The sequence below is a fragment of the Pocillopora damicornis genome, chromosome 7 (genome assembly GCF_964200805.1).
Source record: "Pocillopora damicornis chromosome 7, jaPocDami1.2, whole genome shotgun sequence".
In the NCBI taxonomy this organism is placed as follows: domain Eukaryota; kingdom Metazoa; phylum Cnidaria; class Anthozoa; order Scleractinia; family Pocilloporidae; genus Pocillopora; species Pocillopora damicornis.
This window is the reverse complement of record NC_142676.1, coordinates 6,184,681-6,206,268: the sequence shown is the minus strand read 5'-3', so window position 1 is coordinate 6,206,268 and position 21,588 is coordinate 6,184,681. Positions and strand designations below refer to the sequence as shown.

The 21,588-nt window shown below is 37.3% G+C and overlaps 2 protein-coding genes across 2 annotated transcripts; both read right to left on the bottom strand.

The window, feature by feature from the left end:
- Positions 1 to 139: 139 nt before the first annotated feature.
- Positions 140 to 13,631, bottom strand: LOC113681492 (nuclear valosin-containing protein-like). Its single transcript, XM_089212663.1, has 24 exons — positions 13,337 to 13,631; positions 13,138 to 13,211; positions 12,169 to 12,218; positions 11,989 to 12,085; positions 11,781 to 11,895; positions 11,074 to 11,200; positions 10,406 to 10,521; positions 9,825 to 9,957; positions 9,405 to 9,604; positions 8,741 to 8,842; positions 8,217 to 8,334; positions 7,899 to 8,040; positions 7,506 to 7,643; positions 6,552 to 6,691; positions 6,046 to 6,125; positions 5,466 to 5,588; positions 4,883 to 4,987; positions 4,316 to 4,378; positions 3,351 to 3,473; positions 2,675 to 2,774; positions 1,980 to 2,086; positions 1,473 to 1,549; positions 879 to 1,065; positions 140 to 346 (listed from the first exon to the last, which is right to left on the bottom strand). The coding sequence occupies exons 1-24, from the start codon at positions 13,442 to 13,444 to the stop codon at positions 290 to 292; spliced, it is 2,682 nt and encodes an 893-aa protein (XP_089068789.1). The 5' UTR covers positions 13,445 to 13,631; the 3' UTR covers positions 140 to 289.
- Positions 13,632 to 14,630: 999 nt separating this feature from the next.
- Positions 14,631 to 21,538, bottom strand: LOC113681498 (deoxyribonuclease TATDN3). Its single transcript, XM_027198594.2, has 11 exons — positions 21,353 to 21,538; positions 20,830 to 20,862; positions 19,525 to 19,598; positions 18,704 to 18,782; positions 18,551 to 18,613; positions 17,928 to 18,005; positions 17,739 to 17,770; positions 17,065 to 17,120; positions 16,262 to 16,374; positions 15,468 to 15,548; positions 14,631 to 14,878 (listed from the first exon to the last, which is right to left on the bottom strand). Exons 1-11 carry the CDS (start codon positions 21,440 to 21,442, stop codon positions 14,735 to 14,737), a joined length of 843 nt encoding a protein of 280 aa, XP_027054395.1. The 5' UTR covers positions 21,443 to 21,538; the 3' UTR covers positions 14,631 to 14,734.
- Between the last annotated feature and the right edge of the window lie 50 nt (positions 21,539 to 21,588).

Here is a 21,588-nt window from a genome sequence, read left to right as displayed (position 1 = left end):
GATAAATCAAATATTTTTGCAAAAAACTTTATTGATAAAAAAAGGCAGATCAGTTTTTCGACGAGGCGACTTTTAGAAAGGAAAAAAGTAAGGAATTGTTTCTCTAAAGCTTATAAGGGTAAAACATTTAGGCGGAAACTTGCAAGTATAAATACAACTTGAGAACTAAGAAGTTCTCGAGTAATCTTTATTTTTCTTGAGTCACTTTTCAAATTCAATTGTGTATTATATTAAATCAAAGGATGTCAGATTTCTCAGAATATTTCCCTGTCTCCCCTTATTGGCGCTTTCAGACCAGTTGTCCGGTCGTTGGCAATGTCCTCATTTTTCCGTACAAAGCTTGATCCTATTTAGAAGAAATCAAAATCAAGGTTAGCCCTTTACACCCTAACATCAGTATGCATATTCTCCATACTGTTCTTTATACATTTCCTAAGGTGCTGACAAGGAGAATTTGTTTACCAATCAAAAGCTTCTTTCGTTGGTGATCATTTCCTTAATTCTCTTGACCTTAATGTATGATTCAGGGAAGATATTGTAGGGAGAAATGCAAATGCAAGACAATACGTCATCAAAAGCGACAAGCACAGGAGAAGGTATATCTAGAATTCTTATGCAAAAGAGAGCACTCTTAAAATCAATGATACATTTTTCGCATATCTAGCCGAAGGCTCCACGCCTTTAACTGATTTTGACCCGTCGCTGAGAAAAGAGATCTTTTTTCACACTTGATTCACGACATTACTACCGACCAGTATGGTTTTGACCTCACGATTTATTTGAAAAAAATCTTTCTTTACGATGATACTCATTTCGTGGGAACACCAACTGGGATGGCAAGGTTTTCCGAAGTAATCTTGTAAAGTATCTCTCCTTACCTTCTTGCTCACTGACGGCTTCACTTTCTGAAAGGCCGCCAAAAAATGCCTCTTACCCACCCCTAAGGGGCTTTGTTCCGGGGGAGGTTGATTCTCAATGGACTCGTGACCAGTGGAGTGCACGTGGATTCGTTCTCGTAGAGCTACCATACAAGCTTCGCGCACCAATGCCGCTAAATCAGCTCCCCTGGAAGAGAGAATTGTCAGTATAGGATTATTGAGACTTTTTTTTGCAAGACTGAATACAATGAATTCTGTTCCAGTTCGCAAGAACTGAAGTTAATCACTGCAGAGAGTGAAAAGATTGATGCCATAAGCGAAACGGTTTGGAAACTTAACCAACGTGGCACGCACTTAACGAGAACTCAGGTAAAACGCGCGAGAGAGAGGACACACGAGTCCTTGGCACGTAATACTTCATATGCTTCCCCAGACGAACCATTGATCCATGGCGCGTTACCCCACTTCTATAACTGAGTACTCCTAACGTTTCACCGGCGTCCATTTCAATTCGTACTTGGAAACCGGCGCTGTTAGCGTGCGTGCATGCCGTCATTATTAGCACTGCAAGACACGTGGTTTTACTATACTTACGAAAGGCCTTCGCATCTTTCATCCTGTGCAAGATCTCGGACACTAACATCAGGCAGAAGCAATGGTTTCTTCCCATTCTAAAGAGGTCAGTGAGGGAAACATAAAACTCATTATAAAACCAAACTCAAAGTAATCACAACAAGCAATCAAAACACTATGAGAAATAAACGAGAGTAACTAAGTCGCGATTAATTTCAGTTTTGAATATGATTGGTCAAGAGAGAGTGGCGCGAATTTCTGAAACAAATCCCAGAAATAGAGCTGAAAAACAGATGCGCATTGCAGGAACTTTCGCGGACTCACGCTTGAGACCATAAGAACACCAAACTAAAATGGCGGAATTTTTCTCATCCCAGAGCGAAGTAAAACACTTGTCAAATTTTTCTCGAAAAGTGTCGTTGACAATTTTTCTTCCTGAAGTCAATAACAAACAAAAGTTTTACTTCGAGAGAACTTGCTTGGGTCAATTTGGTTTCATACTGAGATGTGTAATGGGAATGCACCTACCTTGGTGAGTGTTCTGAGGATGTCTTCTCTGTCGTCTGTGTCCGGAAGACCAACATACAGAACTTTATCAAGTCGTCCCGGTCTCAGCACAGCCGGGTCGATGATATCTATCAAAAATTGAACAGAAGATTAGAATATTACTAAACAGGTGTCAGTTCCTTTTAAAGTGCTTCTCGATTGGGGTTCGAAAAACTAAAACCGCAGTGACAACAACGATCAATAAGAACCAAGAACCAAAGGAAAGGAAACAACAAGAACTCGAAGCGAATTCACATGACCGGCGAAAAGAGCGACAAAACGCAAACGATTAAACCGAAATAGGCTTCACTTGGCAGAAAAGGGGCACACAAGTTTTCTTCAGTTACCAATCGCAGAGCGTCGAAAAAGCTCGACTACTGTAACCCTGGAGTGCCTCCGACACTCCATTGAACATTGCCACATTTCAAGGTTTCCAAAGTTCATTGACCCGCTACCCCCTAACATCAGTACTCATATTCTCCATACTAATCACTATAAATTTCCCAAGGTGCTGACAAAGAGAATTTGTTTAATAATCAAGAGCTTCTTCATTTGGTGATCATTTCCGTTATTCTCATGACCTTAATGTTTGATTCAAGGGTGATATTGTAAGGAGAAATTAGATGCTAGTCACATCTAGGGGTTAAAGGGTTAAGCAACTAACAGACTTGTTTCACCTGGTCGGTTTGTAGCTCCCATGATGAATACTTGTTTCCTGGCCTCCAGACCATCCATCTCAGTCAGCAGCTGATTGACGACTCGTACGTTTACACTAGACTAGAAACCGTAACGAGAAAATGTTAATGCCCGGCCAAACGCACGCAACATTTTCAACGCAACATCATCCAACATTAGGGTGATTAAGCAAGAGGACGGAAACGTCAGTTGACAACGGCGCGCGTAGCTAAAAGAGCGGCAAGAAGCTGGGTCGAGAGCTTCGCCCCGTTTGCGCGCAACGTGTTGCACACGTTTGGCCACCCTGTAGCAACGTGTTGCACACGTTTGGCCACCCTGTAGCAACTTGTTGCATGATGTCGGATCAAGTTTGAAACTGGTCAAATTTTTGTAGCAACATTTTTGGATGTTGGAAGATGTTGGGACAGTTAACATATAAATGTCACATTTGAATCTGTAAAAATGTGATATAAAAAAGAGAGAAAGTGCACAGAGTTGTAAAGTCGCCTTTTCACTCCTGCTGGTTGTGTCCCAAATTCTAAGACGAAAAAATAAATACTCGTAATGCTAGGGAAACCATGATATGGTAAGATAAGACTTCTGGCTCGTAAGCTGACGTTTCCTTTACCTTTGATTTGATTTTTGTCTTTTGCATTGAGCTCCAGATTATTACGTTACCTCTGCACTGTCGGATCTCCTGGGGCAGAGTGCATCCAGTTCATCGAAGAAGATTACACACGGCGAAGAATTCCTAGCTCTTTGGAACACTTGTCTAACTGCTCGCTCACTTTCACCTACATACTAAGATAATGTACGAAACAAACAAATAAACAATAAATTGAAGTCACTTTGGGAAATTCCATTGTTAAGAATGACCAGTTCAAAACTGACAAAAGTATCACCGAATTTCATGGGCGACATGTAAACAAAATTTAAACTCTATTAAAGCAATAATCCTCCTAAGTGAGGTGCAATTGCTAAAATTGCGGCTCAAATGACATTTATTTAATTAAAAATTTTGATCTGATTTCTCCGCTAGAAAGACGAACCCTCTAAAATGTGCCCCGCTCCCAACATGTAGCTTTGAAGCTCAGTTGGTGGTAGCGCCCAACTATCATCTGGGACGCCTGAGTTCGAATCCCGTCAAAGCCTAAATTTTTTTCAAGGTTTTTTTGTGCAATGTCTGAAATTACAGTCCGCTAGCGAGGATTACTACATTGTTTGATTTTTAATCCGTATATCAAATAAAATATATATCATTACTCGTTGTGAACTGAAACTTTCCATGGAACTATTAAACGCTGAAAATAGCAATATTGATATTGGCGCTATATAAGTATTATTATTATTATTATTATTATTATTACTATTATTATTAACTATTAAAAAAAACCTTAGCTGAGTCATAAATATTTATAAACAGTAATCAGCAAACATCACTAAAAATACGAAAGTACTGAAGAGAATATTGTCATTCTTCTGTGAACCAACAATTTATCCTGTCGGTATCTCTGTGTAAGAGTAAATGACTGTTTTCTGTGGGCATTGATCGGTACCCGACACAACAATGAAACGTCGCGTGGGCTTTACAAATGCCATCGAACAAAATTCGATCTATTTGTCACCCAATAGTCTCAACATACCATGTTAAGAAGTTCTGGTCCTTTGACGGAGATAAAATTGATGCCGGACTCATTTGCTATCGCCTGAACGACAAGGAAAATACGGACCGTTAAGGATGGCAAATCAAAAGATTACATATTTAGACACCAATTTAAAATCATTTCGCACAATTGGTGATTTGTTTTTTTGTTACAATCACTCAGCTGAAAACTGATGTCAGTCTGTCTGTCTATATCTATCTGTATCTGTCTGTCTGCCTGTCTATCTAAGCCTGTCGGTCTATATGCTTGTGTGTCCTACTGTCTCATCTGTTTGTCTATTTGTGTCCGTCTATCCGTCTATCTGTTTATGTCTGTTTGTACGTCTATGTCTGTTTGTACGTCTGTGTCTGTGAATCTGTCGGTCATTCTGACCGTTTTCCGAAACGGACGAAGAGAGAGAAATAGTGGCAGACAAACAAGCTGAGAAAGCAGATGGACGAAGAAATATCAAATTGAGAAGCCAAAGAGTAATACAAAGAAATGACACTGCCTGGCTCTTTTACTTGAATTACTCCGGGCTAATTATAAGCCCTTCGTTTTGTGTACCTTTGCTAGAAGAGTTTTTCCACAGCCTGGTGGTCCAGCCAGTAGAATCCCCGGGGGTTGAGTGAGACCGAGCTCTTGGAATTCTCCTGGATATTTCACTGGAGCCTGACAGAATGGGAAGTCAATAAAATTATATATTGTAACCAAGAAAACTAAACCGAAAACGCTTGGGTTTTCAGTCAGTTGACTTAAAATTCTTTTATTGATACCACAAGGCCAGCTGTCACAATTACCTGAAATAAATTATATTTTAAACGATGATTTTATAAGCGAAGAAATTATCCTCACAGGTTAGTGGAAGTTTAATCCTTTACACCCTAACATCAGTATGTATATTCTCCATTCTGCCCTATTTACATTTCCTAAGAGGCTGACAGGGAGAATTTGTTTCAAAATCAAGAGGTTCTTTAGCGGGTGATCACTTCCTTTAATCTCGCGACTTTTATGTGAGACTCGGGCGTGATATTGTAAGGAGAAATTACATTGTGGTCATTCGTAGGGGCAAAGGGTTAAGAAATTTCAGAAAGAATAAATTCAGGCTTCGACGAGAATCGGCTTAAAGGTAAGTGGAAGATGTGTTTACCAGAATAGCCATAGTAAGCTCCTCTCTGACATCTTTGAGTGCTCCAACATCTTCCCATGTCACACCAGGTATGGTGGCAAATCCTTCTCTCTTTGCTGAAGGCTGGACTTGAGACAAGGCTGTCTATCAAATAAGGAATACATGATTTTCATATATCAACAGTCATTTATTCATCACTTCACGGGTTTATTACGAACTAATATAATGACCAGCTCCCAGTTGGCTTGTTAGCTCAGTAGGTAGAGCAATGCATCGGTAACGCAGGGGTCATGGGTTCAAATCTCGTACAGGCCTAATTTTTTTCAGGCCTTATTTTCACTACCGCTTAAGTAGTGTTCATTACTGCGAAGATCGCTCTCATAATCATTTCTCAAACGGCAGTTCACGTATATCTACAGTCATTCAAGTACGGAATATGTTTGAGAAACGTTGGTTTTGGTTTTCAACGAATGTGGAAAAACCAAAACCAACGAAATTTCAGCGATCAATCAGAACAAAAGTTAACACTATCATTTGCCAATGAAAACTCAAAGAGAAAAAAAAGGGAACTGCTTGAAGCGCGGGAAAACATATCTAGTACCTTGAAATCATCCATGTTAATACAAAGCTTCTCTAGCTCATTCTCTGTCAGCGGTGATTGCTCTTTTAGCCATTCAGTCACTGCAACAAGAAGAAAATCCAAATGCAATCAATTTGAGCGCCTACCGGATGAGTGTCATAAAAACCAAAGTAATCACAATGGCCAATCACAACTGAGGAAAATATCACAACAAGCCAATGAGAATTCAAAGTAAAAATGGGTGGGAAATTGCAAGCGACCAAACGCGGTTGGTTTTTGTTTTGAGTTTGATTGGTTGAGAGGGTGGCGTGATTTTTCTAAACCAATCATGTAGCAAAACCAACGTAATTCCAGATTACTGACGACACTCGGTATTGAAACCTGCTGGTCTGTCGTTATCTTTGAGATCAGAACCATTTAGAGATTTACAGGGCATCTTTTAGGTGAATCTTTTCACAGGTTTTCAACGAAATTTTCCTCTGTGTTGCCGTGTTGCCTGCTTAAGGTTCCTAAAGTATTTAACTTACCACTGAATGACCTAGAAACAGTATCAGAGGATTCCCTTGTATCCTGTAACCCGTCAGACTCTTTCTGTTGTTCAGTGGTCGCCACTGTCTCATTTTTTTCACGCTTGTTTTCAGCGTTCCTTTCAAGTTCTTGAAATATCCTGAAAGCACCAAAGGACTCAAGTTCAGGGTAGACTACAGGCAACGTATTTTTGCTGGTTCAATTTGTCGTAAAAGTTAAATGAAATCTGTCAATTTTTTCCATTTTTTTCAGTTCACACAACAATCTAGACTGGAAGGAGGGACCGAGAGGATTCCTAACTAAGATGCCATAAACTACTCAGGAAGATGAAAAGGAGCCACTCACGGTATACGTTTGAAGCATTGTTAATCAAATGAATTCTCCTTTTCAGCACCACAGGAAAATTTGTAGAGAACAGTATGGAGAATACGCATACTGATGTTAGGCTGTAAAGGAAAAAGCTAACCTACATTTTCCTGCTTTAGCAAAACTATAAAAAAAAATCTCGAAAGTGATTGGTTATCACCAGCCCGATTTGAGCTCTAATAGGACAGTGAACGCGTTATGCTTGTAATTGGACAGAGTGATAGGACAATTATAGGGACAATTAATACGTCATGCCTGTGTAAGTGGACAGAACGCGTCATGTGTGTGCGCTGTTGTCTCGCATTTAGCCGAGTTAGCTGTTGATTTTTTTTAATGAAAACGTACAACCGATGTCTAGTTTCTTTCTCAAATTTTGTCCCAGTTTTGATTAATTGGCAACAGAACTTCTCGTCGTCCAATTCGGTCTGTAATCATACTCGTGATTAAAAAATTGGACTCCCGCTTCACGGTGGTCCGATTTTGTCAATCACTCCACTCGGTCCTATTACTATTATGTATCATAAGAACATTGCTACAAAATTATAACATTATTGTACAAGCATTGCTACATTAATGTGTTATCATGCCTGTTAACTGCTATCAAGGCTGCTTCTCTTGCAAGTGACATAAGATCTGCACCAACAAATCCTGGAGTAAGACGAGCCAGCACAGAAAAACAAAAATTTTCCTCTAGCCTCAACTTCTGGCAAAGAACTCTCAAAATCCTACGGAACAAGAAAATGAGAATACCACTAACTTGGGAAAGTAACTTGAGATTGGCAGGAAAAGGTAGCATGTCAAGTCAAGTTAAAAAAATTTAGAGCAATTTCCAACTGACTGTGGAGAGTAAGCCAGGATTTAATCAAAAACAAAAGACTCACAAAATGGATGTAATGGAAGTGAGCTATTTTGAAATCAACTGATAACTGCATGTAAAACAGTAAATTCTGATAGTGAAAAGAGTGCATCAAGTAACAAACCTTTCTCTTGCATTTTCATCAGGTATGCCCATAGAGATTTCCCTGTCAAACCGACCAGCACGACGCAGTGCAGGATCAAGCGAATCCGGCCTGTTGGTTGCTCCTATAACCATGACTTGAACATCTGAGTTGCTGTTCAAGTCTGGAAATCAAAGAAAACTGAATGTTATCCCTCCACAGTTCAGCTTAAAAAGATCAACAGCAACAGTCAACAGTTAGAGACGAAAGATCTAAACCATTTCACTGCTTGCTAACACATGTGAGCTTTCATTGATAAATGGCATTGATTTATCAATATCATTAATTAACTATGCTAACCATCCATGCAAGTCAAAAGCTGTGACACAATTCTTCGTTCCATGTCTTTGGAAGCTGTTTCTCTTTTGGGTGTGATAGAGTCTATTTCATCCAGGAATAACACACATGGAGAATGGGCCTATGAAAAAAATAACAAATTTAGGCTACAATTTACATTCATCCTATTCATGCACTTCATACAAGAGAGCTGTTACAGAAGCTATGAGGAGGCTGCAAGAGCTCCTTTCCTCAACAATACAATGCTTCACAAAATTTCTGCTAGCTTCTTTGAAAGGATGCATCAACTACCTTCTGTTGGTGCAAACAAACTCTATGCACCTTAAGTAGCTGCATGGTTGAAAATCCTGGAAACAACGAATTTAGGACAGGAGAAAAAACATTCTTTTTCACACACTCTCAACTGAAGTTGGACTCTTCAACTCTTCATCCTCAATCAATATACTGAGCTGGAGCATTGACAATGGATCTCTCTCTTAACATATAAGAAAGAACTGAACTACATGCTCAACATAATCCTGTCATACCACAGCTCGTGAAAATAACTCTCTGACTTTCTCTTCTGATTCTCCTGACACTCCTGACACAATTTCTGTGGCAGCCAGTTTGATGAAAGGCATTTCCAACTCCTGCAGGTAGAAGTTTTTGTATGATAAATTTTCATTAGTGAAAGTGATGGCACCAATGTGCTGCAATTTAAAATTGTAGAACTTTAATATGTAATTCTTCTTTCACCACTTTTAAGCCATACTAGTGCCTAACCATTTAACTCCCAAGATCTGATTGTTAATTCTCCCCTCTAGCTGCTACATATTCCCTTTTAAATTAGTTGCAAGAATTTGGTGTTAGATCAAGAGAACAACCTCTACCTGATAAGTTTGAGTATTCTCATTACCTGAATGGATATTAAAGGGAGAAGTTACATGTTAATCACCTCTAAGAGTTAAAGGGTTAAGAGACTGCTATGGCTTTTTATTGCCAAACATATGTAAAAGCATTGTACAGTGAAGAAACATTAGAACCAAAACATGCCTTTCCAAACCTGATTTTTTTTTTTGGAATTGCCAATATTAAACTGTAGCATGATGGAACTTGTAAGTTATTGATTATTGTTTTCATGGATCTCTGCTGCCAGAATTAATACCACTACACCCAAACTGGCCATAAAGTTAAAAAAAAAAATGAACATACCCCTGCAATAGCATGGGCTAGTAATGTCTTGCCACATCCTGGAGGACCATGAAGAAGGAACCCTCTGGGCGGGGTCACTCCAAGTGTGCGGAACACTTCAGGATGCTTCATGTGAACCAGCAGTTTACAAACTTGATCCACAGTGTCATCACAACCCCCAATGTCTGAGAATTTTACTGATGATTGGGTGAGCTCAAATTCTTGGGGAAAAAAAATTATCAAAATATGATTTGTGGTGTTAACACAACAAAGAAGGGTTTCCTTGCAGCATTTAAGTCAAGCTTTCCCTTTGAATCACAACGTCGTGATCTTGAAACTGGAAGAAGTCTTAAATTATTCTTTAATTTTTCATTAAATTGACTCAAGTTTAAGTATGCAGAACATTCAATCATATACCAGAAAAATCAATTTTGCTCTAACCAGGATCTTTCGCAGGTTTTTCTTTACCATTCCTCTGTAAACTTCTCCTGCTTTTCTTGGGTGTTGTCCCTATTTCCTTCTCATCTTTAAGGGGGCTTCTTTTCCTCTTCCCATTTACATCTGTCATTTTATTCTAAACACAATTTCAGAGCACTTGTCAACTCTGTCTGCCTATAGTGAGAGCTACAACTAGTGCTTCTAGATAACTGATATTCAGCTATATTTGTCTTATTCAAAATACCATGTTAACCATTTAACTCCCATGAGTGATAAAGACCGAATTTCTCCTTATAATGTGAATACAATATCAAGTAGACAAGTGATAAGAATAAAACTAGATTATAAGTTGATCCAAACCCAAGTTCTCCAAATTAACATCATAAGAATTGTATTTCAGACAGTAAGGAGAATTGTTAATGAGATCTAGAGAGTGAGAGGGTGAAACAACTCAAGACTGATAAATGGCTGCAGTAAAGTCATGACTATATCAGACAAAGGAAGAGAGGAAAGGTGTTTGCCTGTGAAAATTTACCTCACAGTGTCCTTCTGGTCTAAACAAACAATGAAAATAATTTACTTACAGATAAGAGATCAATATCTTTCATCATGGTTTGGTTGATATCTGCTGAGGTGCTTATTTCATTGCTTGACTTTTCTTCATGTCCATGCATACTTTTACTACCTGGAACAACTGTATCTAAGATAAAAATTGAAACATCAGTTGATAGCAAATGGGGGGGGGGGGTGGGGGTCTGACATGGCAATTTGTCAATAGCTCTGTGGCAAAATTATTTGTTTAGTGATAAACCTTCACTACAAGTCGGGAACTGAGTTCAATAGATGAGCTTGTTTAAAAGGTAAGTTTGTGTAACAATTGTTGTTTAAAGTTAATTTAGGTCAAAACAATTTTAAAGTAATTTAATTTTTGCTTTCCATTGTTCAAGAAGATCTACATTTTCCTTGCGACACACCTATTGAGGTAAACAAACTTTTACTTTTCAAGCTTCTAGTAACTGTAATAATTTGGACAGTGACATTAAAAACAAACTGCATGGGGGGGGGGGGGTAGAATACCTGGATAAATATTATAATTATCATTATTATTATTATTATTGAAATAAATCCTCATAATCATCATCCATCTAACCTAAATTCCATTTTAAACCTAGAATATAAACACTACCCAACTAATTTGACTTGAAACCTGCTGTAAAGTTTGTTATCTAGTGGTGGCATGTACAGAGTTTACCTTGCATTATTTCATTTGCTTTGGAAAGGTCTGTTATCTGATCATGCTCTCCTTCATCCTCAGAGTTTTGACCTGAACTTGTGGCTTTGTACATTGATTGCATGGATTGATTCATCATGTTTGTATCCTGTAGAGGACATTTTCAAAATACTGCTCAATACTCATGTCTGCATACAAGTTGTACAGCCCGTACCACCAGAGGTAATATTTTCCATAGAATTGAGAGACCACAGGCATCGCTCCTTTCCCTTGACTATTTCATTGCAGAAAATCACCCCACCTCCCTGATCTTTTCAGTTTCTTTGAAAGTTTGCTCACAATCATTTATTTTGCTGGCTAATAAGAAGACTCTCTTACAGTGAAGTGTCTTGCCTAAGAATGTTATAGAATCAGGTAATTACAGTTGAAAAGCCTGAAAATGCAAGTTAGGGTAATTTCTTTGCTTAATTTTCATTAAACCATTTACTGTATTAACTTTCATCTGCAGTTTGAATGAAATTTATTTTAACAAAGTTGTAAAATAAATGTAATAGAATATAAGCCTACACAACAAAGTAAGAGAATTTGCATTCGTGACACTGAATAAAATATTTTGCATTAAGTAATATTTACAAATTCCACGAAACAAATCATTGATAAACACTATTCACCATCAGTTACCTCGACTGTTATTTACTCTTAACAATGATAACAATTTAACTACTCACATGCACCTCCATAAGTGGTTCATCTCCTAAGGAGAACTCACTATCACTGGATCCATCTGGACTGTCATTAATACTTCCCTGTTCTTCGTCATCATCATCATCATCTATCATATTCCTGAAAAGATAAAATCAATATCACTCAAACACACCAATTTTTTTTCCCCAAGACAAATAACTGATAAACAAAATTTATGGCAATGAATTGTACCTGAGGTCAGGTGAGTTTTTTCTCTTTTGAAGAAACCTTTCTTCCAAGTGCTGAAGGTGTTCATCTTCCTCTTGCTCCTTAGCAATTGCGTCACAAACTGAAAATAATCCAAAGTACAAAGTAATAATTTAGAAAAAATTCAAGATAATTTAAAGCAATTTTAAGGAAATACGATTTTACCTTTCTCCACAGATTGCTTAAAAGCTCTTCTTTTTCTTCTTGAATATTCACTGCAAAACAAAAAAAAAAATTATAAAAGGGCTATGTTTTTAAACTTTAAGAAATATAATATGATTCTTCAAAGATGGAGGATAATGCTCTTCCTCTAAATTACATTGATTAGTCATTATAAAAAAAATCCAAAAAAATGCTGTCATAGATCACAACCTTTCCAGACAGCTTAGTGGGAAAACAAACAGGAGATGTTGGCTTATACAAAATGAAAGGATGGAGTTTTTTGTTGACTAGGTTTGGCACACATATGCACCTGAGATGTAACTGAAAAGTATTGATTGTCATCAAAACAGACCCTTATAAAATATAAATTAAACCCTTGAAAAAATAGATTAATAGAGAAGATTGAGTAAATTGGTTAAGTTAAGTCCAAGCCCAAGTCATTGTCAAGTCCTTGTCAAGAAATTCGGAGAGTCATCAATTCATGGTATGTAAATTGCAGACAAATGGTTTTTTTTAATCCCAGTCAAACATTTTGGATAGGGACTGAGCCAAGGATCTACTTCTTTCTTAATCTGATAATTTTTAGACCACATATATCTAAAAACCAGCATATAGTGCGAAGCCAACCTCAAATTAAATGCCATACTTCAGTCAATAAATGCTAACCCAAAGCAAATTGCAGCTAACAAATCCTAACCACCATGCAAATTAGTTCCTATTTGGAAAGTTAAATAACTGTAAGTCAGCCAACTGACTTGGATCTGGGCTTGACTCTGGCTCAGAATTTACTTTAAAAATAAATCTACTTGTCAGAAAGAGACGATCGACAAAACCATCAAGATTGAAAATTATAAGATAATCAGGTTTAATTTTTCAGGTTCCAATAACTAAGGTTGGGCTACAATCTAAAAATCTGAGCACCTAAAAGAGCCTAAAACCCCGAATATAAAGCAAAACAAAAATAACACTTACTTATATCTCGTCTGTAAATGGTTCACCAGTTCTTCGATGTCTGGTTGGTGTCCTTTTCTAAACTGGTTCAGATACTTTGATTTGAGGAACAAACACACAATGAAAAATTACACTTCTTGTTTTAATCAAAATCAAAGTCTTCCTTCGCATAGAGACAAAATTTTCCTTAAGTTACTCGCTATTCACTTCCTGTATTTACCTCTTTCACTCGTGGAACAAGCCGTTTATCCAAAGTGTAAGCGCCTTTAGGAAGTTTGATGCTACTTCTTCGACGATCCTGTTTTTTTCGACCCGAATCACGCGTCATCCCGAACAGACTATGCAAGTTGAGCCGACTCCAGAAATCCTTCTATATGCTATTTAGAAAAAAAGCCCATCTCTCCAAAAATTTCGCTGCTTTTCAGGCACAATGTTGCAATAAAAACACGTGTAATACCACATCTATGCAGGCATCGGTGCATTTTCAAAGAGGCGTCGAGAAAGAACTCTTCACCAAGCCCCTTGAGAGGTCAAAATGAACAGGAAAGCCTGGGAAAGTGGGGGTGGGGAGAGAGAGAGAGAGAGAGAGAGAGAGAGAGGAAGGAGGTGGGGGGGGGGGGGGGTAGGTTAAGGGAAATTAATAGAAACTTAATAGAAAGGAAAACCACCTGATTTTTCAAAAGGCATGACACTTTTGTCCTTAATTTTAAACTATTCCCTCAGAGGTTACTTGCATCATAATCTTATCACTGACATTACTGAGAGAAAAAGAAAATTGAACAAAAATTACAACTAAGGAGGAGCTGTGCAGTAAACTATCTACAGGAAAATATGTCACATTACATGGCGTCAAAGATTTTATCAAGGGGAAAGGTCGTCACATAATCAAAGGATAAATGTTTTGATGATCACCTATTATCCTTCGCACCCATTATCTTAACTTGTATTGTGACATACGCCTCTAATAGAGAGAGAATATTGTGTGAAAACCCAAAACATCAGAGAAGTGTGAAAGAGATTCAGTGATCACCAACTCTCTACATTTTTAAGTGGGAGTCATTTGTCTGAAGCGAACTCACTGATTAGTGATTCCCCCACTCAATACATTTTAAATGGATGTCATAATTGCTTGGGGCAAACACATTTAAAAAAAATTGTAATGCTCCAGCAAAAAAGCTCCTGGCCAGGGAAGGGGAGGCTTATTCAGGTGTCTTAACAAAGAGCTTAATTGATAGGGGCTCATAGGAGAGGGGGCTTAACATAGTGGAGGTGCCTATGGGAGAGGCTTTTTTAAGATCAGGGGGCTTATTACAGAGGTTGAGACTATTAGAAACTTGAACTTTCAAATGTAAGTTAGGGAAGGAGGGTAACCAGAACATTTCCAGAATGTTGTCATTGTAGAAAGGAAATCATCTCCCACCAAAGTAACCCACCACACTACACCCCATCACAACATGAACAAAATGTACTTTGAAATGATGCCAAGAGGACAAACAATCTAAACAGAGTGAGTATTATACTTGTAAAACAGTTGTTTTATTTCCCTTGTTATGTACACTTAAGATTAGCTGTATAGAATTATCCAATCCATTAATATATCCACTTTGTAGTCTTAATGTCACTTTCTTATAAATCTCTGCAATTTGGGGAACAACTTCAAAGCATTCTTGGTTGTTTCTTCATAAACTGTCTGAACCGGAATGCCTTTAATTTGAGCAATTGCTTCACAGGATATTCTGATATTCTTGGGTTCGTTTCTTGTCTAAGAAATAATCAAGGTACATCATAAAGAATTCCCTTGAACATAAACTAATCAACAAAAGCTTATGAGAGGGAGTCACTTACAAGAGGTGGTTGCTTACAAGAAGTTCCACTTATAGTGATTTGACTTGCAAACTTCTGGAATTTTGAAAAAGGTGTTCCCTTATGAGAGGTGGTTGCAAAGAGAGGTTTGACTGTAGTTCACTTTCACAAGCGAATGACCCAGAAGAAAAGGTCTACAAGATGTACCTTTTACAGTTTGGTCACTAAGTAGAGAGTCAAGGTTGCTGATTTTGCATTTTACACAAAAAAAAAAATTGGGTGGGAAATCTTGGCAGCATAATTCCCCCCCCCCCCCAGTGGGGGGTTAATTTGAACAAACCATTCTTCAAGAGTTCAATTGCCAGGGGGTTGCCTTTGGGGGGGGGGGGGGAAATTGAAGCTTTGAATTGATGGACACATAAGTACCATATGAACAGAAGTGTTGTTAGTAGACTGAGTATTGTACTGTAAACATTGCATTAGTAAATTCCAGTATTCCTTGTCTAAAAAAGACAAATTATTTTGTGCATGTTTTATGATCTCAATACCTGCTTTTCAGCTGCCAAGGCTGGGGAATCAGTTTCCAGGAGAAGATTTGAGAGTGGAACATTTTTCACAAGCTTCTCTTTCTACAAACACAAACACAAACAAAATTGCAACAAAGATCCTCATCTAGCCACCTGCACTTGGCAGTCACACAGCAATCTGTTATGATTTCATTACTCAGTGTATAGGTTTAAAATCATCATGACTTTCAAAAACGCATCTACACTATCAATGTTCCCTCATGGCTCTTTCTCCTTGCTTCCTCATGCATTAACCTTTTGACCCCCAAGAGTGACTAACATTTAATTTCTCCTTACAATATCACCTTTGAATCAGACATTAAGGTAATGAGAATAAAGGAAATGATCACCAAATGCAGAGGCTCTTGAACCCTTTGACCCTTAAGAGTGACCAGCATCTTACTTCTCCTTACAATATCAGTGCTGAATCACACATTAATGTCACAATTATAATAAAGGACATGATCACCAACTTAAGCAGCTCTTGATCATTAAACTAATTCTCCTTGTCAGCACCTTAGGAAATATACAGAGAACAGTATGGAGAATATGCATACTGATGTTAGGGTATAAAGGGTAAAGCTTTATGATGTTGAACCCCAAAACCCATTGCCTGTAATTTTGGTTATTCTATACACAAGTGGTGAGGTCAGCAGCATGTTACAATGCAAAAAGTTTCTTTTTCCTTTGTCTTTCTTGGCAACTACAAATGACATTATAATTGAGTTTGCAAATGACAACTTTGACGACAGTTGAGCTTGAAGCTTTGATCTTACCTGAGGAGAGCGAACAATAGATGGTGGAATTGAAAAGTAGTAGCCTTGTTGAACTCCCTTCAGGGCATTGGAAGGTTTTCCATCAAAAGCATGAAGCAGGACATTTCTAGCCCCTAGTGAAGAGACAATAAAGCAAACATCACACTCCAAGATGTTACAAAATATTTTTTGGAATTCACTCTCACATCTGACAGGCCAACTAGATTCAAACTTGTTGGCAGAACTTAAAGAAGTACCTTAATTTAATTTTACCTTAAAAATTATTCTTACTAGAACATGGGAAGAGTTTAAAAATTTGTCATGAGCCTATGGGACAAAAAAACTAAGTTTTGCATGAGAATTTGAACCTCAACTGGTTCTGATTTCACATGTGGATACTCTGTCAATTACTAAGAATTCATCAGCAAGCAAGTTCAAACTGAACTTCACATGTGGCAAGTATATTGATAGGATCCAAAAGGTTGAAAGCATTCTGTGTGTAAGAATGTTTTGGTTAAAAACTGATATACTAGTTTTGATTACAAAATATAACTTCCTAATTAAGAGATGAGAGAAATCTCACACTATAATTTAAACCATTTGACTCCCTGAGTGACCACTTGGTGATCATTCCAAACAATATCGATACAATGTAAATCAGAATGGTGATGGGAAGAAAGTTAGATATCAGCAAAGGAAATTGCATGATCTTACTTCACATTCTCAGAGCTGATACTATAATAGATGTACAACATACTTTAAGGAGAATAGATATTGTGATCTTGGGAGTGAGAGCATTAAGTTCTAAAAGGAAAATAAAGTACCATGTTGCTGCAGCATTTCAATCACATGTCTTCCTGCTGAGCGTGAATGCACATTTCTGCAAACAATAACAAAAAAAAATGATTCCTTACAATGTGTTATTGAATTCTCTCTGTACTTGTGCATGTAATTAACAAATCCTACCACCAATTTTGAATCCTATGCTTTTGTAAATCACTTGTATGATCAAAGATCAAATATCAATCCACTCTGCCCATTACCATTATCAATACCATGCAATAATTCTTTAAGGGTTGTAGCACAGAAGACTAGTGAGTGCCTCAAACTTGCCAATCTCACTGTGACCACCGGCTGGAAAATAAATCTCTCCAAAACAAAATGCACGTAACATTTTCCTACAACAAGGTATGCTTGATTGTACTCATCACTACTTTTGATTAAATTATTTAAATGCATAGACTGCCTGAAAGTAAACTGGATTGGACAAGGAAACCTCCTCTATAAAAAAGCTCAACCATTTAGCTCTCAGAAGTGATCAACATGTAACTTCTCCCTAAAATATCAATACATTATCCAGCAAAAAGGCACTGAGAATATTCAAACTTATTAGGTAAAAGTTGTTGCCTTGATCTAATTCAAAGTTTTTGTGACAAGTTAAAAAGGAAATGTGTAGCAGCTACAGAGGAGAATAATTATAACAGTTGCACCCACATACAAAGGAAGATTGAGTTCCAGAGCAAGCTTTATCTGCAAAAGAAAAGATAAATACCAGTACTACCAATTGACCATAATCAGAGTTACCATTTGAAGCAAATCATACCAAAGAGTATTATTATTCCCAGATTTCATCCAGTTTTGAATGGAATGTTGGCAATAAGGGATAATGAAGATATCTGCTAACTACCTGTCGACTGAACACTTCTCTCTGAATATCTTTATCCTCCTCTTTGCTTATAAAGCGTGGAGTAAAATCCAGGCCAACCTTCATAGATAATAATGATAGACAATAATGATTATTAGACTAAGCAAAATAACTTAATTTCGTGATGTCAAGGCAAGATCATAAAACCTCTGAAATTTGAATATGAACTCACAAGAAAGTAATTCTGTCTAAGCATAATTCTCAGAAATTTCTCTCAGATGTTGATTTTTTCTAATAATATTAAGAATGTGAGTAAAATGCATGAAGGTACAGTCCACAACAAGAATTTCCTTGGTTCCCTTTAAACTTCCCAAAGTTTTGTAGAGTGACCCTCTGCTATAAACCCTTGTCACATTTCAAACAGTATGTTTAAATATACCTAGTTTATAGCTATATGAAAAAAAAGAAAAACAATTTTACTGGCCTGAGCCATTTCAGATTCAGATGTGGAGCTACATGTATCATTATACATTCTCTTGCTACCATATACTTTTCCTCTGCTAATCTTTCTCTTGCCCAAATCAAAAGAGAATTACTTTCAAACTAAGAATACAATTTAATATGAGTCACTACAACACTTACTGCAGAACACAATTCTTTCTAACCTCTCCAATTGCAACAAGCTTTTCATGATTTTCTCTGATAAATTCCTCAACACCATCAAGATCCTGCCAAAAGAACAGATAATAAGGCCGAGATCAAAGTTCTAATTACGTACTTGAGTACCTATAAAATAACACTGATGTTTCCAAACATACTTCTAAGGTGGCACTGCGATCTGGGCAGAGACTCTGTACTGGGTGTACACCAAGACATGGTGCTATAAAGTCTGGATATCTGAAATTTAAAGATTCCAGAATTGTACAACTTTCATTTATTAACAACTTCATTCCACAGTAAAACATCACTGCTCCATAATATTAAAAAATTTTATGTTACTTAACCCCTTAACACCCTAACATCAGTATTCATAATCTCCATACTGTTCTTTATGCACTTCCTAGGGTGCTAAAGGAGAATTTGTTTCACCCTTTTAATCCCAAGATCTCATTAATAATTCTCCTAACTGCACACCCTACAATTCTTACAATGTTAGTTCAGAGACTTTGGATCAATTAACAATCACCAAACTGATATTTTTCTTTATTCTTATCACTTATCTGCTCGATATTGTATTGATATTGTAAGGAGAAATTCTGTCTTGGTCACTCATGGGAGTTTAAGGTTAACAGTCAAGCGCTTCTTTAGTTGGTGATTACTTCCTTCACTCTCATGACCTTAATGCGTGATTCAGAGGTGATATTGATAGATGTGATATTGGAGCCAGCTCAAAAAGATTTCAAGTCAAGTCAAGTCATCTTTATTTAGGCAGGGTAACCCCATCAGCCATAAGCTGGTATCGCAATATGAAAAGGGGATATTCTAACAGTCACTTTAAATTAGCAGAATCAATATGGTCACTGTTGGACTGGATGATAGCCTTTGAAAGTATTACTTTCTATTTTAAATAGAAATTCCTGTAAACTCAATGGTTAATATCCATTCACAATTCATAGCACACAGTACATTTTTTACACACCTCTCATGAAGTTTGAGCATTCCGGTGAATTCTGTTTTAAACTCTGTTACACCAACTACAGCTCTTACTCCAGCCTAAAACAAAACACAGCTATTAACTGACTAAAACAAAACCTAACTACCATTTGAAAACAGTAAAATGGTACAAAAATACAAAGCATTTCCAGTAAGTAAATGTATGTGGTACATAAAGAGGATTAAAAGCAGAGGTGGATATTTGCAAAATGGGCATGAGTTAGTCTGAGGACAGGGCACAATAGTAGAACCTCTCCAAATGTTTCATAATGTATAGATTTAGCCAAGCCTAAAAGTGGAGCTCGCATTTTTTTTTTCCTGCATGTCTCAAGGGCACAACACCTTGCCCCAGCCGGGACTAGAACCTGGGTTGTCCAACTCGGAGCCCAGTACACTGACCACTGGACTACTGGACAAAGCCGTGGCATTGGCGTACCCATGGTACAGTTGACCATGCATGTTAAAAGTAGCACCTTGTATGGTTGTACATCCAAATTTTTTCAGCTTGATAGGTTACTACTATTTTGTATAATTATGGGGCTACGCTCTGCGAACTCCGCTATTAGAAGAAAATCACTTTTTAAAAACATTTTTGACTATCATCTTTACAGAATAGAGGTCTCTTGCATTATGAAAAAAAACTAGAAAAAAAGTAACTATCACCATGACCATGATAATGCCAATAACATTATTAATCAAAACTATAACAAATTTTCAAATGTAATTGGTTATCACCAGCCCAATTTGAGCACTAATAAGACAGTGTATGCATCATGTTTGTAATTAGACAGTTTAATAGGACAGTCGACATATTATGTCTGTGAAAGTGGACAGTGCACCCATCATCTGCATGCACTGTCGGTGCACATTTTGTTGAGTTGCCCGTCATTTTTTTTTTATGAAAACATATAAATGATGTCTAGTTTCTTTCTCAGATTTTGTCATAGTTTTGATTGATTGGTAACAGGAGTTTGTGTAATCTAACTCTATCTGTAGTCATATTTGTGATCAACAAATTGGACTCCCACTTTGCAGTGGTTGGATTTTGTTAATCACTCATATGACTCCAAACCAAATTGGACTCAACTTGGTCTATTACAATAATTAATAGATATAAATTCAAAGGTAAATTTATTTCATAGTGTCTTTACAACTACCAGTAAACTTTACTTCATAAACATACTGGAAAATAATCGACAAGGTGGTTGCCAAGCAAGAATAATAGTCATTTGGTACGTACAAATTTTTTTCAAAAAGACTTGAAGGGTTATGCTCTACGCTGATGGCATACCTGTTTTGCTTCGTCAATGACCACATCTACATCCTTCGATATAAAAAATAAACAACAACAACAATTTTTCGGACACAGCTTTTCAAAAATCAACTCACTGCCCACTCTTTACAACGTGCACAATCTGAACAGCGTGACATACAAGTTAGCGTTACCAAAGCTTCACACGAACGATTCGTTTAGCCTTCATGTGCCGTCAAAGCCACTGATTAAATCTAATCGAGCGTCCAATATCTTTAAGTCAATGAGTGGTGACTCTGGGGAAAGATTTCCTGGCACAGCCCCACACAATTGTAAATCAAAACCATAGTCCAAAGGGCAATCTATAATTTTCGCCTATGTCTTCTTTATTCAAGATTTTTACGGATAATCAAGAATGATGCTGTGAGAAAATCTGTCAGCTATCCAAACATTTAATTGTATGTCTACGGTGGACGAAGTATAATCCACTTTGATATTGCACGTGGAGAAAAAGCATCCCTTTTAGTACCGAAAGCATATCCGACAAAAGTATTTAGATTACCTCACTAAATTCTTTCGCTGATATATGCGCGTGGCAGTCCACAAAACACACTTCCTTCGAGTTCAATTTTATTTCGAAAGCATCCGCCATCTTTACACAATCTGATTCCTGTCATGTACAGGTACATGAAGTGACTCACATCAAATTAACACAACATGCTGTAAAGTGCTCTCCAAGCCTCTATTTCTATCATCCATCAAATATTTTAGCTCGCGCGCGGATGGTCTAAACACAGC